General features: G+C 42.8%; 1 protein-coding gene across 3 annotated transcripts in view; it reads left to right on the top strand.

Moving 5' to 3' along the window:
* LOC106562525 (aggrecan core protein) overlaps positions 1–9637 on the top strand; it is a 34319-nt gene extending 24682 nt beyond the window's left edge. The window contains exons 15-20 of one of the 3 annotated variants that reach the window (XM_045689393.2): positions 429–542; positions 4200–4358; positions 4502–4584; positions 5377–5521; positions 5796–5978; positions 6240–9637. In XM_045689393.2, the coding sequence (XP_045545349.2) occupies positions 429–542; positions 4200–4358; positions 4502–4584; positions 5377–5521; positions 5796–5978; positions 6240–6325 (770 nt within the window). In that variant the 3' untranslated portion in view covers positions 6326–9637. Of the gene's footprint in view, positions 1–428; positions 543–4199; positions 4359–4501; positions 4585–5376; positions 5522–5795; positions 5979–6236 lie in introns of all 3 variants that reach the window. The other 2 variants (XM_045689391.2, XM_045689395.2) reach the window with 2 other exon arrangements.
* The last annotated feature ends 2381 nt before the right edge of the window (positions 9638–12018 follow it).

Raw genomic sequence — 12018 nt, 5'->3', positions numbered from 1 at the left:
CACAAGACTTCCCAAAGAATTAGAATTACTCTCATCTAGTCATTCTATTTCTATGGGTATGCCACCCAACAAGTAGCTGATCCAGACTTAAAGTTACTTCAGATCTGAATACATTGATATGATAAAGTATCTGTCTTCTAAACTGTATGAATCAGAAGTTCAACATTTATGAAAAAAGTAGTAAAATGTTGTGGTCTGAAGAAAGGTTAACATGTACAGGAGTGAACATCATTGAGATGATAATTCATCTTCCTTTCAATGATGACCTGACAGTAAGGCTGGAGTCTGAATCACCATGTTGCAGCATCTCAGAGTGTTCTGATTCCATGACTTCCAAGATGTTGTTTCCCAGCTCCCCCCCTGCCAAGGCAACTACCCCTTCACCCCCTGAGGCACCAGTCTCACCTCGCCCCCCCCCTTTTTTGCAGAGGTTGATGTGTGCCATTCCAACCCTTGTGCCAATGGAGCCACCTGTGTGGAAAATGCAGACTCTTACAAATGCTTATGCCTGCCCAGCTACGGAGGGGACCTCTGCGAGATTGGTACGAGGTCGGCTTCAGCTAATGTTTACTAACAAACAACAACCTCTCAAAAACAACAGGAGTCATAAGGATGCAAAGGAAACTGTTATCGCTGGCAGCTTGCATCATAGCAGGGCTGCGTTCAGGATGACAAATGGCCGAAAACATTTTTAAATGGAAAACCCCAATTAGGGTTATCATCGGCCAAGTTTGGGTATACTTCCTCTATTTCAAAAACGTTTTCTCCTGTTTTGTGCATGCTGAACGTGACCCAGGTGTGGCAGTGAATTCTTCTGTCTGCCCCAGAATAAGTTGATTGTAGGGACAGATCTAGGATCAGCGTTCCTTTTGCCAAATCCTTACCATTAAGGGTAAAAACGCAAAACTGACATTAGATCCTTGTGAGCAAAACATTTTAGCGGCCCTCCTCTTGACAGAGGAGATCATAAAAAAAAAAATCTACAATTCATTTCCTGCAATTCTACACATTTTGCTATGGGGTGTATAAAAAATGTTGTAGTTTTAAAGCAAGTTTGCTGAAATTCTGCGCCTTTCGCCAGGAGTATGGTGTTTCCTCCGACACATTGGTGCGGCTGGCTTCCGGTTTGGATGTGCATTGTATCTTGACACTGCACCCGGCCCGCTATAGGAGTCGCTAGTGCGCCTGCCAGCCAAGCCCTCCCTAGCCCGGATGACGCTGGATCAAATGTGCAAAGCCCCATGGGCCTCTCGGTCGCGACAGAGCCTGGGGTCGAACCCAGAATCTCTGGTGGCACAGCTAGCACTGCAATGCAGTGCCTTAGACCACTGCGCCACCCGGGAAGTGCATCTTGTGTATTCTAAGTGTCAACAGTAAGTTAAGACCCTGACTGATCCACGGGTCTAAAGGGGTATGGGCCATCCGTAGTCTAGGGGCAATGTCATCATACTGCTCCCTGTCCTTTACTCAGGACTGTGCTTATATCTGGTGGGTGGATTTTCTCAGCCAGGTCTACACACAAAACAATAGGTTCTGTATAATGCCAAATAAGGGTTCTTTGGCTTGTAACCACAGTGGATCCCTTTTTGGTGCTATATATAACCTTTTTTTGAAGGTTCTATAAAGAACCATGCTCATAAGGTTCTAAATAGAACCTTTATGGTGCTATAAAAAAAACATTTTCCTAAGGTTCTATGAAGGATCTATATAGCACCAATAAAGGGTTCCGCTATGGTTAAAAGCCTTTTTGGTGCCACATAGAACCCCATTTTTATGGTTCTTTATAGGACCTTGATGGAGAATAGTTCTATAAAGAACCTTTGTTAGTGTAAAAGGTTCTTTGTAGATCCTTTTGAGGAACCATACATGTTGTTTTATTATATTGTTGGAATTCCTTCTGCGTTATTATTGTTTTAGTTGACACGTTGAGTTAGGTGTGCTAGCTCTGGGAGTCACTACGGAGAGAATTGACAACCACTGATTTAGTAAGTAGGCAAATGTTCTCAACTGACACGAGGTCATACATGAGTCTTTTACAAGACACTGTCACTGGCCACAGTCATATTTAACATGTAACAGCATAACACAACAGATTAGATCAACTGGAATGACACTCACTCACAGTTGAACAGAAAGCTATGCGCAAGCCACGCCCCAACATTTTAATTATCACAAAACTGCAAAGAACCATTGAAGGCCTCAAATGGTTCTTTGAGTCATTATGGTTCCACATAGAACCATCACCCTTCCCAAAGAACCCTTGAGGAACCTTCTTTTCTTAGTGTGTAGTTCTGTTGCTGGTCCTAGCAAGCAGGTGTACGGAAGTAGCTGAAGTAGCCATTTTGTGAAATTGTTTAGTCATGTGGGTGTGGTGAAGGAATGAATGAAACCTTGAACGTTACAGTGAAGGGAAAAAGGTATTCACCATGTTCTGTAAACAAGTATACAGAGTAAATTTCCCTACAGCAACTCTCATTAACTGTTGGGAGATACTACAGAAACTCTCATTAACTGTTGGGAGATACTCACTACAGAAACTCTCATTAACTGTTGGGAGATACTACAGAAACTCTCATTAACTGTTGGGAGATACTCACTACAGAAACTCTCATTAACTGTTGGGAGATACTACAGAAACTCTCATTAACTGTTGGGAGATACTCACTACAGAAACTCTCATTAACTGTTGGGAGATACTACAGAAACTCTCATTAACTGTTGAGAGATACTCACTACAGAAACTCTCATTAACTGTTGGGAGATACTACAGAAACTGTCATTAACTGTTGAGAGATACTCACTACAGAAACTCTCATTAACTGTTGAGAGATACTCACTACAGAAACTCTCATTAACTGTTGAGAGATACTACAGAAACTCTCATTAACTGTTGAGAGATACTCACTACAGAAACTCTCATTAACTGTTGGGAGATACTACAGAAACTCTCATTAACTGTTGGGAGATACTACAGAAACTCTCATTAACTGTTGGGAGATACTACAGAAACTCTCATTAACTGTTGAGAGACTCACTACAGAAACTCTCATTAACTGTTGGGAGATACTCACTACAGAAACTCTCATTAACTGTTGAGAGATACTACAGAAACTCTCATTAACTGTTGGGAGATACTACAGAAACTCTCATTAACTGTTGGGAGATACTACAGAAACTCTCATTAACTGTTGGGAGATACTACAGAAACTCTCATTAACTGTTGGGAGATACTACAGAAACTCTCATTAACTGTTGGGAGATACTACAGAAACTCTCATTAACTGTTGGGAGATACTCACTACAGAAACTCTCATTAACTGTTGAGAGATACTCACTACAGAAACTCTCATTAACTGTTGAGAGATACTACAGAAACTCTCATTAACTGTTGGGAGATACTCACTACAGAAACTCTCATTAACTGTTGGGAGATACTCACTACAGAAACTCTCATTAACTGTTGAGAGATACTCACTACAGAAACTCTCATTAACTGTTGAGAGATACTACAGAAACTCTCATTAACTGTTGGGAGATACTCACTAGGCTGACTATTTAAATGATTTGTTGTATATTTAAAGTATCACAACCAATTATTATTTAGTTAAAGACTACCCAAGAGACCCCGTGTGCTAATTTCCCAGGTGTTTTTTGTTTGTGCTTTAGTTTTTAAAACACAAATGCATTATAGAAAGAACCATTTTCTGCATTAACAACTGTACATTTTTGGCTTGTTTTGCAGAACAACAACACGTTGGCTAAAGCAGAATGTTTTGGTCACCAAACCCTGTAGTTGAGGGTTAAATGGATGTTTCACCCATTCCAAAAAATGTCATACACCTCAAAGTGGCCCAAAGTAAATGTGTGTTGCCAGTGTTCTCAAACAGTGAATCAAGTTGATAGTTAATAGGTCCAGGAAAATGCAGTATTTTCACCAATGTGCAGTAATATTTATCACACCATAGGTTGGACTGAAAGAAATCAATGATTTTAGTTGGACTAATAATGGAGCATAGACAAATGGCAGCAGTTCTAGAACAAACACAGCCTCCATAAAACCTCTATGGTGTCATATGTGGTGTTGATCAGTATTCCCTCCTATCTAATGTAAATGTATTTGAGTATCTGTAATAAACCCGAGCTTCTCCGGGGTGTGGTAGCCTCTGTCTCATTATCGCCCCCTGCTGTTGACGACACAGACGAGCAGGATTGTGAGGAGGGGTGGACTAAGTTCCAGGGCAACTGTTACCTGCACTTCCCCGAGAGAGAGACCTGGCTGGACGCCGAGCAGCGCTGCCGAGACCTCAGCGCTCACCTGGTCAGCATCATCACCCCAGAGGAACAGCACTTTGTCAACTGTGAGTAAAAGGCCTGTGTGTGTGTGTGTGTGTGTGTGTGTGTGTGTGTGTGTGTGTGTGTGTGTGTGTGTGTGTGTGTGTGTGTGTGTGTGTGTGTGTGATGTGAGAGAGAGAATATCCCTTCACTCTTTCCCCCCCTCCAGCCAACGGCCAGGACTACCAGTGGATTGGGCTCAATGACAAGACAGTGGAGAATGACTTCCGCTGGATAGACGGCACACCACTGGTGAGTCAGGCAGACAGACACAGTACAGAGAAAGTGGGTTAGCTCAGAACATAGTCCCCACTCAGAGTGCTCTCCCCCAGTGGTTCCCAACATTTCCTTTCCCGGGACCACCAGATCACCTACTGTAGCCTACCGCATTCATACACTGTTCATACTGTAGCTTACCACATTCATACACTGTTCATACTGTAGCTTACCACATTCATACACTGTTCATACTGTACCTGTACATTAATACACTGTTCATACTGTAGCTTACCACATTCATACACTGTTCATACTGTACCTGTACATTAATACACTGTTCATACTGTACCTGTACAATAATACACTATTCATACTGTAGCTTACCACATTCATACACTGTTCATACTGTACCTGTACATTAATACACTGTTCATACTGTACCTGTACATTAATACACTGTTCATACTGTAGCCTACCGCATTCATACACTGTTCATACTGTACCTGTACATTAATACACTGTTCATACTGTACCTGTACATTAATACACTGTTCATACTGTAGCCTACCGCATTCATACACTGTTCATACTGTACCTGTACATTAATACACTGTTCATACTGTACCTGAATATTCATACACTGGTCATACTGTACCTGTAGATTCATACACTGTTCATACTGTACGTGTAGATTCTGATCTGCATGCTATAGCCTTCTTACTTACTCTCCTGATTTCTGGGTTTTCTACATTGAAAACAAGAAACCAACAGAAACATAAGTGGTCTTTGTAACTTCCTACCAATGTTGCTCTCCTCACCCCTCAGCAATTTGAGAACTGGCGGCCGAACCAGCCGGATAACTACTTTAACTCTGGAGAAGACTGTGTGGTGATGATCTGGCACGAGAACGGCCAATGGAACGACGTTCCCTGCAACTACCACCTGCCCTTCACCTGCAAGACTGGCCCAGGTACATATGGGTCAGGGGTCAGGGTTCAAGAATTGTGTTCTAGAGTCTGGATGGGCACTGGTAATTGTTTTCTTAAAAACTCCTTTTACTGTACCTTCGCCATCATTATGTGTGGTTATCTTATACCTGTGTTGGTGTTACAACTCATTCATGTTTTATAAACTCATTAGGCAGGTACCCTTCAAAATAAATTGCTACCAATAAATATCATCAGTTGTAATTTGTTGATTGATTGATTTGTTGATTGACTGATTTACTGATCATTGTTCCCCAGTCTACTGTGGCGCACCGCCAAAGGTGGAGAATGCCAAGATGTTTGGCAGCAGGCGGGAGCAGTATACTGTTGGGTCCATCATCCGCTACCAGTGTAACCCAGGCCTCCTACAGCGCCACCTGCCTGTGGTGCGCTGCATGGCAGACGGACAGTGGGAGAAGCCACAGGTGGAATGCATGGGCGGTGAGTAGTGCACGCTCTTTTGCTCTTTCAACACTATAAACATACCTGTAGGTTAGTCCCACATTGACACACTTCCAATTCTCGTTAAGAACTCTGCTATTGAAATGATCGTTAGAAAGGTGGAAATCGAGGTTCCTTGTAGGTTGACGAAAATGTCACTGTATTTTTCAGTGAAGCTTTGCATTATTGACATTTTGTCTGATGCTATGAAATGACTTTGGAATCTTTGAAGGTAATGTTTGTTTCTTTTGCCAACAGCAGGGCCCTCCCCCAGTAACAGAATACAGCGCAGATCGATCAGAAGGAGAATCAACCAGCAGCAAACATCACTAAGCAGGGAAGATTAAGGGAGATCTCTTGAAGATAATTATTTTATAAGAACATTTACAGAACACAGAAGGCATTTTCTAACTTACTAAAGAGGTTTGAATGTTTGAAGTACCCACCTTGTACATAAGACCAAATCAACTTCGAGCAGTAACATTGTCTTTTCAGTTTGTCACTCTCTGACTATTTTTAAAAAGTTTAAATTAAGCCTTTATGTAATTGTATGTTCTTGTCATTCTTGTCCCAGAATAACGACATGTTTTCATTATATATAAGAGTTGTTTATTGTTTGGAGTTTTATTGTTATTATTATTATTAATATAATTTTTTGTTTTGGTGGATTGGGATGCTGTCGATAAGGTGTGAGTTGTTGCTAAAATCCTTTGTCCATGTCGCCAACTAGACTGGATTATAGAGACACGGTGTAGGGTGAAGTTTCTGCTAGACACTGATCTTGGGTCAGTTTTGCTTTTCCTCCACTAATGGTTAAGATTAGGGTTGGTGGAGGGGAAGCTGATCCTAACTCTGTACCTAGGGGAAACTTCACCCCGGAGCATGTACTCACAGACAGTGTGTGTTAGACTGTACCACCCAGAGGTAAACACCCAATCTGGACCAGCCGGTATTTAGTGGGGGTTTGGCATGTTGCTATGAGCCAAGCAGAGGCTTGGTGAAATTCACCCATGAGGAGATACTAGACAATCAGAAGTATGTGTGTATTCTGGAGGTGCCTACGTAATATACACTCACTATGGGAGATGGATATAGGTCTAATAATCCATGAAGGACTGTGAATTTGATAGAAAAAGTCTATTGAGTTACTTTGTGCGCTGTTAGCCTAGCGCTGTTAGCCTAGCGCTGTTAGCCTAGCAATGTTAGCCTAGCCATGTCCGGTTGTAGCAATGATGAGCAAGATGAAGTAAAGGGGATGAGATCTTGTGCATGTATCCACCAAACAGGCATTTATGAGTCACCAAATTGTCACCTATCTTGAAAATTGTAGATGCTAAAGGGGAAAACAATATCTATATTTGTCAGATGTCTTCATACATCAAAAGTGGTGTTGTGTCAAACCGAGAAATCTTTTACGCTTCAATTGCAAATATCAACACTTTTGAGGAATAAAAATGTCTGGCGAGTTTTGATTTTGGGGTGAACGATCGCTTTCACCTTTTACTGCAGTGGGCTAAATCAGGGTCACATAAATCTACTTTGAAACTAAAGTATACACCTCACACACATGGTTATGGGATAAAGAAAGAAGACACCTGTACCATGTCAGGTATACAGTTGAAATGTATTAAATGTTGAGTTTGCATCCCAATATTACACTTTATATACATCACAGAAAACTGAAATATAACAAAACCGTTTGACATAGAAAAAACTGATTTGTTCAAAATAATGCTTATTAATTATGAAATTATGAAAAATATGAATAACATTCCAGCCATGAGGCCACTAGGTCATTTGACTGCAGGAAAGGGCTACGGGAGGGGATACTAAGGGAGATATTATTTATTTAATCTCTAAGTCATAAAGAGAAAGCTAGCGAAGCCGACACAGCAGGCTACTGTGTTCGTCTGTATTTCAAACCTACACCAGTTGTTTAGAGCAGAAGGGAGACAGAGTGCCTGATGTGAATAATACACAGCAATGCTAGAATCTCTGCCTGCCACACTGGAGAGGCAACATCATGCAATCTACTGAGGCTGTCCTAAAATAAGAGAGAGGACTCAACTTCTCTCTCAGGTTCAGTAGTGACACGGTAGAATAAAAAAACAACAGGGTTGGGGTCAATTCCATTTCAATTTCAGTCAGTTAATTCATTGAATTCATTGAAATTCACTGTATTTATTTCCTGAGGGGATTGGAATTGAATCGGAATCGACCCCTTGGTTTGTCAACAATATTGTTGGCCTAAGCAGGACCAAACGGATGAATGTCATTGGTCGGTTTGACACTTTCGTTGTCTCACACAAGGCTGTGCAGTGCATAGCAACTCCTTGGGACCAGTTTTAACAACTGCAGTAGCTTTCAGATCAAATGTTTCTCTTCATTGTCTGTTTTGTTTCACAAAAAAACCTCAGCGGACACATTTATTTAAACTCCAGATCCATCGGCATTTTAATCTCTTGTAGTCCTTCAGTTTTGTATTGTATGCATAACCTGCTGTTATATCTGATGAAGATATAGATGCTTCATTCATTGTTTATGTTTACAGGAGGCTGTGCCTCCTCCTTCAACACACCGTCATATGTCTTGCTGGCCAAAAGCTTCACCTGCAATCATAAACCATATACCAATCAAAGAGATGACTGAGAGGTTCCACAAAGAACAGGCTTAAAGCAATTCTCTACCTGGAACTTCTGATGACAGAAGAGTGTAATTTAAAGTTACACACACCATTGCTTTTTACTGTACCCCTACAGGGCTGAAAGTATTAAGAGCTTTTAGAAGATAATAACACAATGCCAGGTCTAGTGTATAAAATCAAATGAACTTAAATGCCTCCTGTCATTGCTGAGGGATGATTGTCTCCAAAGCAGCTGAAGCAACTTGACAAAGGGGTGTAGAGCAGTGTTTAGCAACCTTTTACTACCAGTGATTGGCAAACTACGACACCCTTGACAACTAACTTCCTGAGGGACCTGTCAGCAACGTCCCAGGGAAAGGTGCCGGTCCACGGACCAGAGGTTGAGAAACACTGGTGTAGAGCACTCCTGCAACTCCCCCGACCCTGCCATCTGTTTAGGGTTGTGTACTGTAGGCACAAAACAGGAGCAAAATGTTCTGAAATGGAGCACGGGATCAGTTAACTGAACACTTCTCCTGTTTTCTTCTGTTTCCCACTAGGCACTAACTGATTGAATCAACGTTGTTTCCATGTCATTTTAACAGCAAAGATCTATGTGATGACATTGAATCAACGTGGAAAACTGATTGGGTTTGCAAATAGTGATTTAACGTAAAGGATTTCGGGTATAATTGTCTTTTTTTCACCTAACTTTTTTCCTAAATCCAATGAGATGGTTAGCATGTTTGTTCATTTTACTTTGAGTTCACGTTAGTTGACAGTCAAAACTAGATGTTGAACTGACGTCTGTGTCCAGTGGGTTGTGTGAGAGCGACTGACCCTGTGCATGAACAGGCCCAATAAACCACACACTGAGAACATCATGAGTAGCAAGAGGTGTAGAGGCTCTAGTCTTATGGAGCTCTACAGAATGTACCCAAATGTGCCTGAAATCAACTGTTTGTCTTCCAATGTCTGTATTCAACATTTGCTCCAAAACATATCATCAGATGCCAAATAAAGATACTTTACTTGATACTTTCTCTTGATTTCATTCACTTTCTGTGTGCGGAGCATGTTCAGCAGTGAAAAATTCATGTTCAAATGGATAGTTTATTGGCATGGTCTTTTAGGTCAGAGTGTTTAACAGGATTGACACACAACAAAGATCAATCACACCCCTCTAATTCTGGGAGGGTCTCCCAAACATTCTAGGTAGAGGCAACAAAAGCCTTCTTTCACCTCCCGTCAGTCTCAGTCGACTCACTGTTTCTGAGGCAGCTGGTTCAGTATAAACAGGATATGACTTAGAGTCATGAGAAATAATCAAATTATGGTACATTTCTATTTGCCAACAGGGTGGGTTGCCGTCAGTTTAGCCCTGTGAGTGTGACTGAATAGAGGCCTGTTTGTGGTCCCCTCTCTGCCTTGCCTACTCCCTCCTTCCCTCTTTACCTCCTTCCCTCCCTCCCTCCCCCAGACTGACTGTCTCTCTGTCTGGCCACACCGGTTCACCTCCCTGGCCCAGAACTCCTGGCTGTGTGCTCTTTCTCTCTCCCATCTCTCTCTCTTTCTGTTTGTCTCTCTCACTCTCTCACCAATCACTCACAGTCACTCTGTCCACACCTTCTCTCCCATACTCTCTCTCCAACACACTCTCTCTCTTCCCTTCCTCTCTATCACTATCTGACAATCTCTCTCTTGCCTGTTGCACCCTCTGTTGGTTGTTCCATGAAGCTGATCGGTTGGAAATATTGAGATAGAAACAGAGCCCATTATTGAAAGCATAGGCAACGCCAATGAAGGCTTTTCCAAATAAAATAAATTTTTATTTGTCACATGCGCCGAATACAACAGGTGTAGACCTTACAGTGTAATGCTTACTTACAAGCCCTTAACCACAATGCAGTTTTCAGAAAATACCGAAAAAAAGACAAGAATAATAAATAATTAAAGAGCAGCAGTAAATAACAATAGCGGGGCTATATACAGGGGTTACCGGTACAGAATCAATGGGTCAATGTGTGGGGGCACAGGTGTCAAAGTAATTGAGCTAATTATGTACATGCAGGTAGAGTTTTAAAGTGGCTATGCATAGATAATAACAGAGAGTAGCAGCAGCATGGGGGGGGGGGGGGGGGGGGCAATGCAAATAGTCAGGGGTAGCCATTTGATTAGCTGTTCAGGAGTCTTTTGGCTTGGGGGTAGAAGGTGTTTAGAAGCCTCTTGGACCTAGACTTGGCGCTCCGGTACCGCTTGCCGTGTGGTAGCAGAGAGAAAAGTCTATGACTAGGGTGGCTGGAGTCTTTGACAATTTTATGGGCCTTCCTCTGACACCGCCTGGTATAGAGGTCCTGGATGGCAGGAAGCTTGGCCCCGGTGATGTTCTGGGCCGTTCGCACTACCCTCTGTAGTGCCTTGCGGTTGGAGGCCGAGCAGTTGCCATACTAGGCAGTGATGCAACCCATCAGGATGCTCTCGATGGTGCAGCTGTAAAACCTTTTGAGGATCTGAGGACCGATACCAAATCTTTTTAGTCTCCTGAGGTGGAATAGGTTTTGTCGTGCCCTCTTCACGACTGTCTTGGTGTGCTTGGACCATGTTAGTTTGTTGGTGATGTGGACACCAAGGAACTTGAAGCTCTCAACCTGCTCCACTATAGCCCCGTTGATGAGAATGTGGGCGTGTTCGGTCCTTCTTTTCCTGTAGTCCACAATCATCTCCTTTGTCTTGATCACATTGAGGGAGAAGTTGTTGTCCTTGCACCACATGGTCAGGTCTCTGTTGGTGTTGGAGTCGTGCCTGGCTGTGCAGTCATGAGTGAACAGGGAGTACAGGAGGGGACTGAGCACGCACCCCATGTTGAGGATTAGCGTGGCAGATGTGATGTTACCCGCCCTTACCACCTGGGGGCGGCCCGTCAGGAAGTCCAGGATCCAGTTGCAGAGGGAGGTGTTTAGTCCCAGGGTCCTTAGCTTAGTGATGAGCGTTGAGGGCACTATGGTGTTGAACGCTGAGCTGTAGTTAATGAATAGCATTCTCACATAGGTGTTCCTTTTGTCCAGGTGGGAAAGGGCAGTGTGGAGTGCAATAGAGATGGCATCTTCTGTGGATCTGTTGGTGTGGTATGCAAATTAGGGTGAGTCTAGGGTTTCTGGGATAAGGGTGTTGATGTGAGCCACCAGCCTTTCAAAGCATTTCATGGCTACAGACGTGAGTGCTACGGGTCGGTAGTCATTTAGGTCAGGTTACCTTAGTGTTCTTGGGCACAGGGACTATGGTGGTCTGCTTGAAACATGTTGGTATTACAGAATCAGACAGGGAGAGGTTGAAAATGTTAGTGAAGATACCTGCCAGTTGGTCAGCGCGTGTTCGGAGTACATGTGCTGGTAATCCGTCTGGCCCAGCGGCCTTGTG

Source organism: Salmo salar, chromosome 11 (assembly GCF_965601325.2).
Source record: "Salmo salar chromosome 11, fSalSal1, whole genome shotgun sequence".
Classification (NCBI taxonomy): domain Eukaryota; kingdom Metazoa; phylum Chordata; class Actinopteri; order Salmoniformes; family Salmonidae; genus Salmo; species Salmo salar.
The sequence above is the reverse complement of the archived record's forward strand: the minus strand, read 5'-3'. Positions and strand labels throughout refer to the sequence as shown.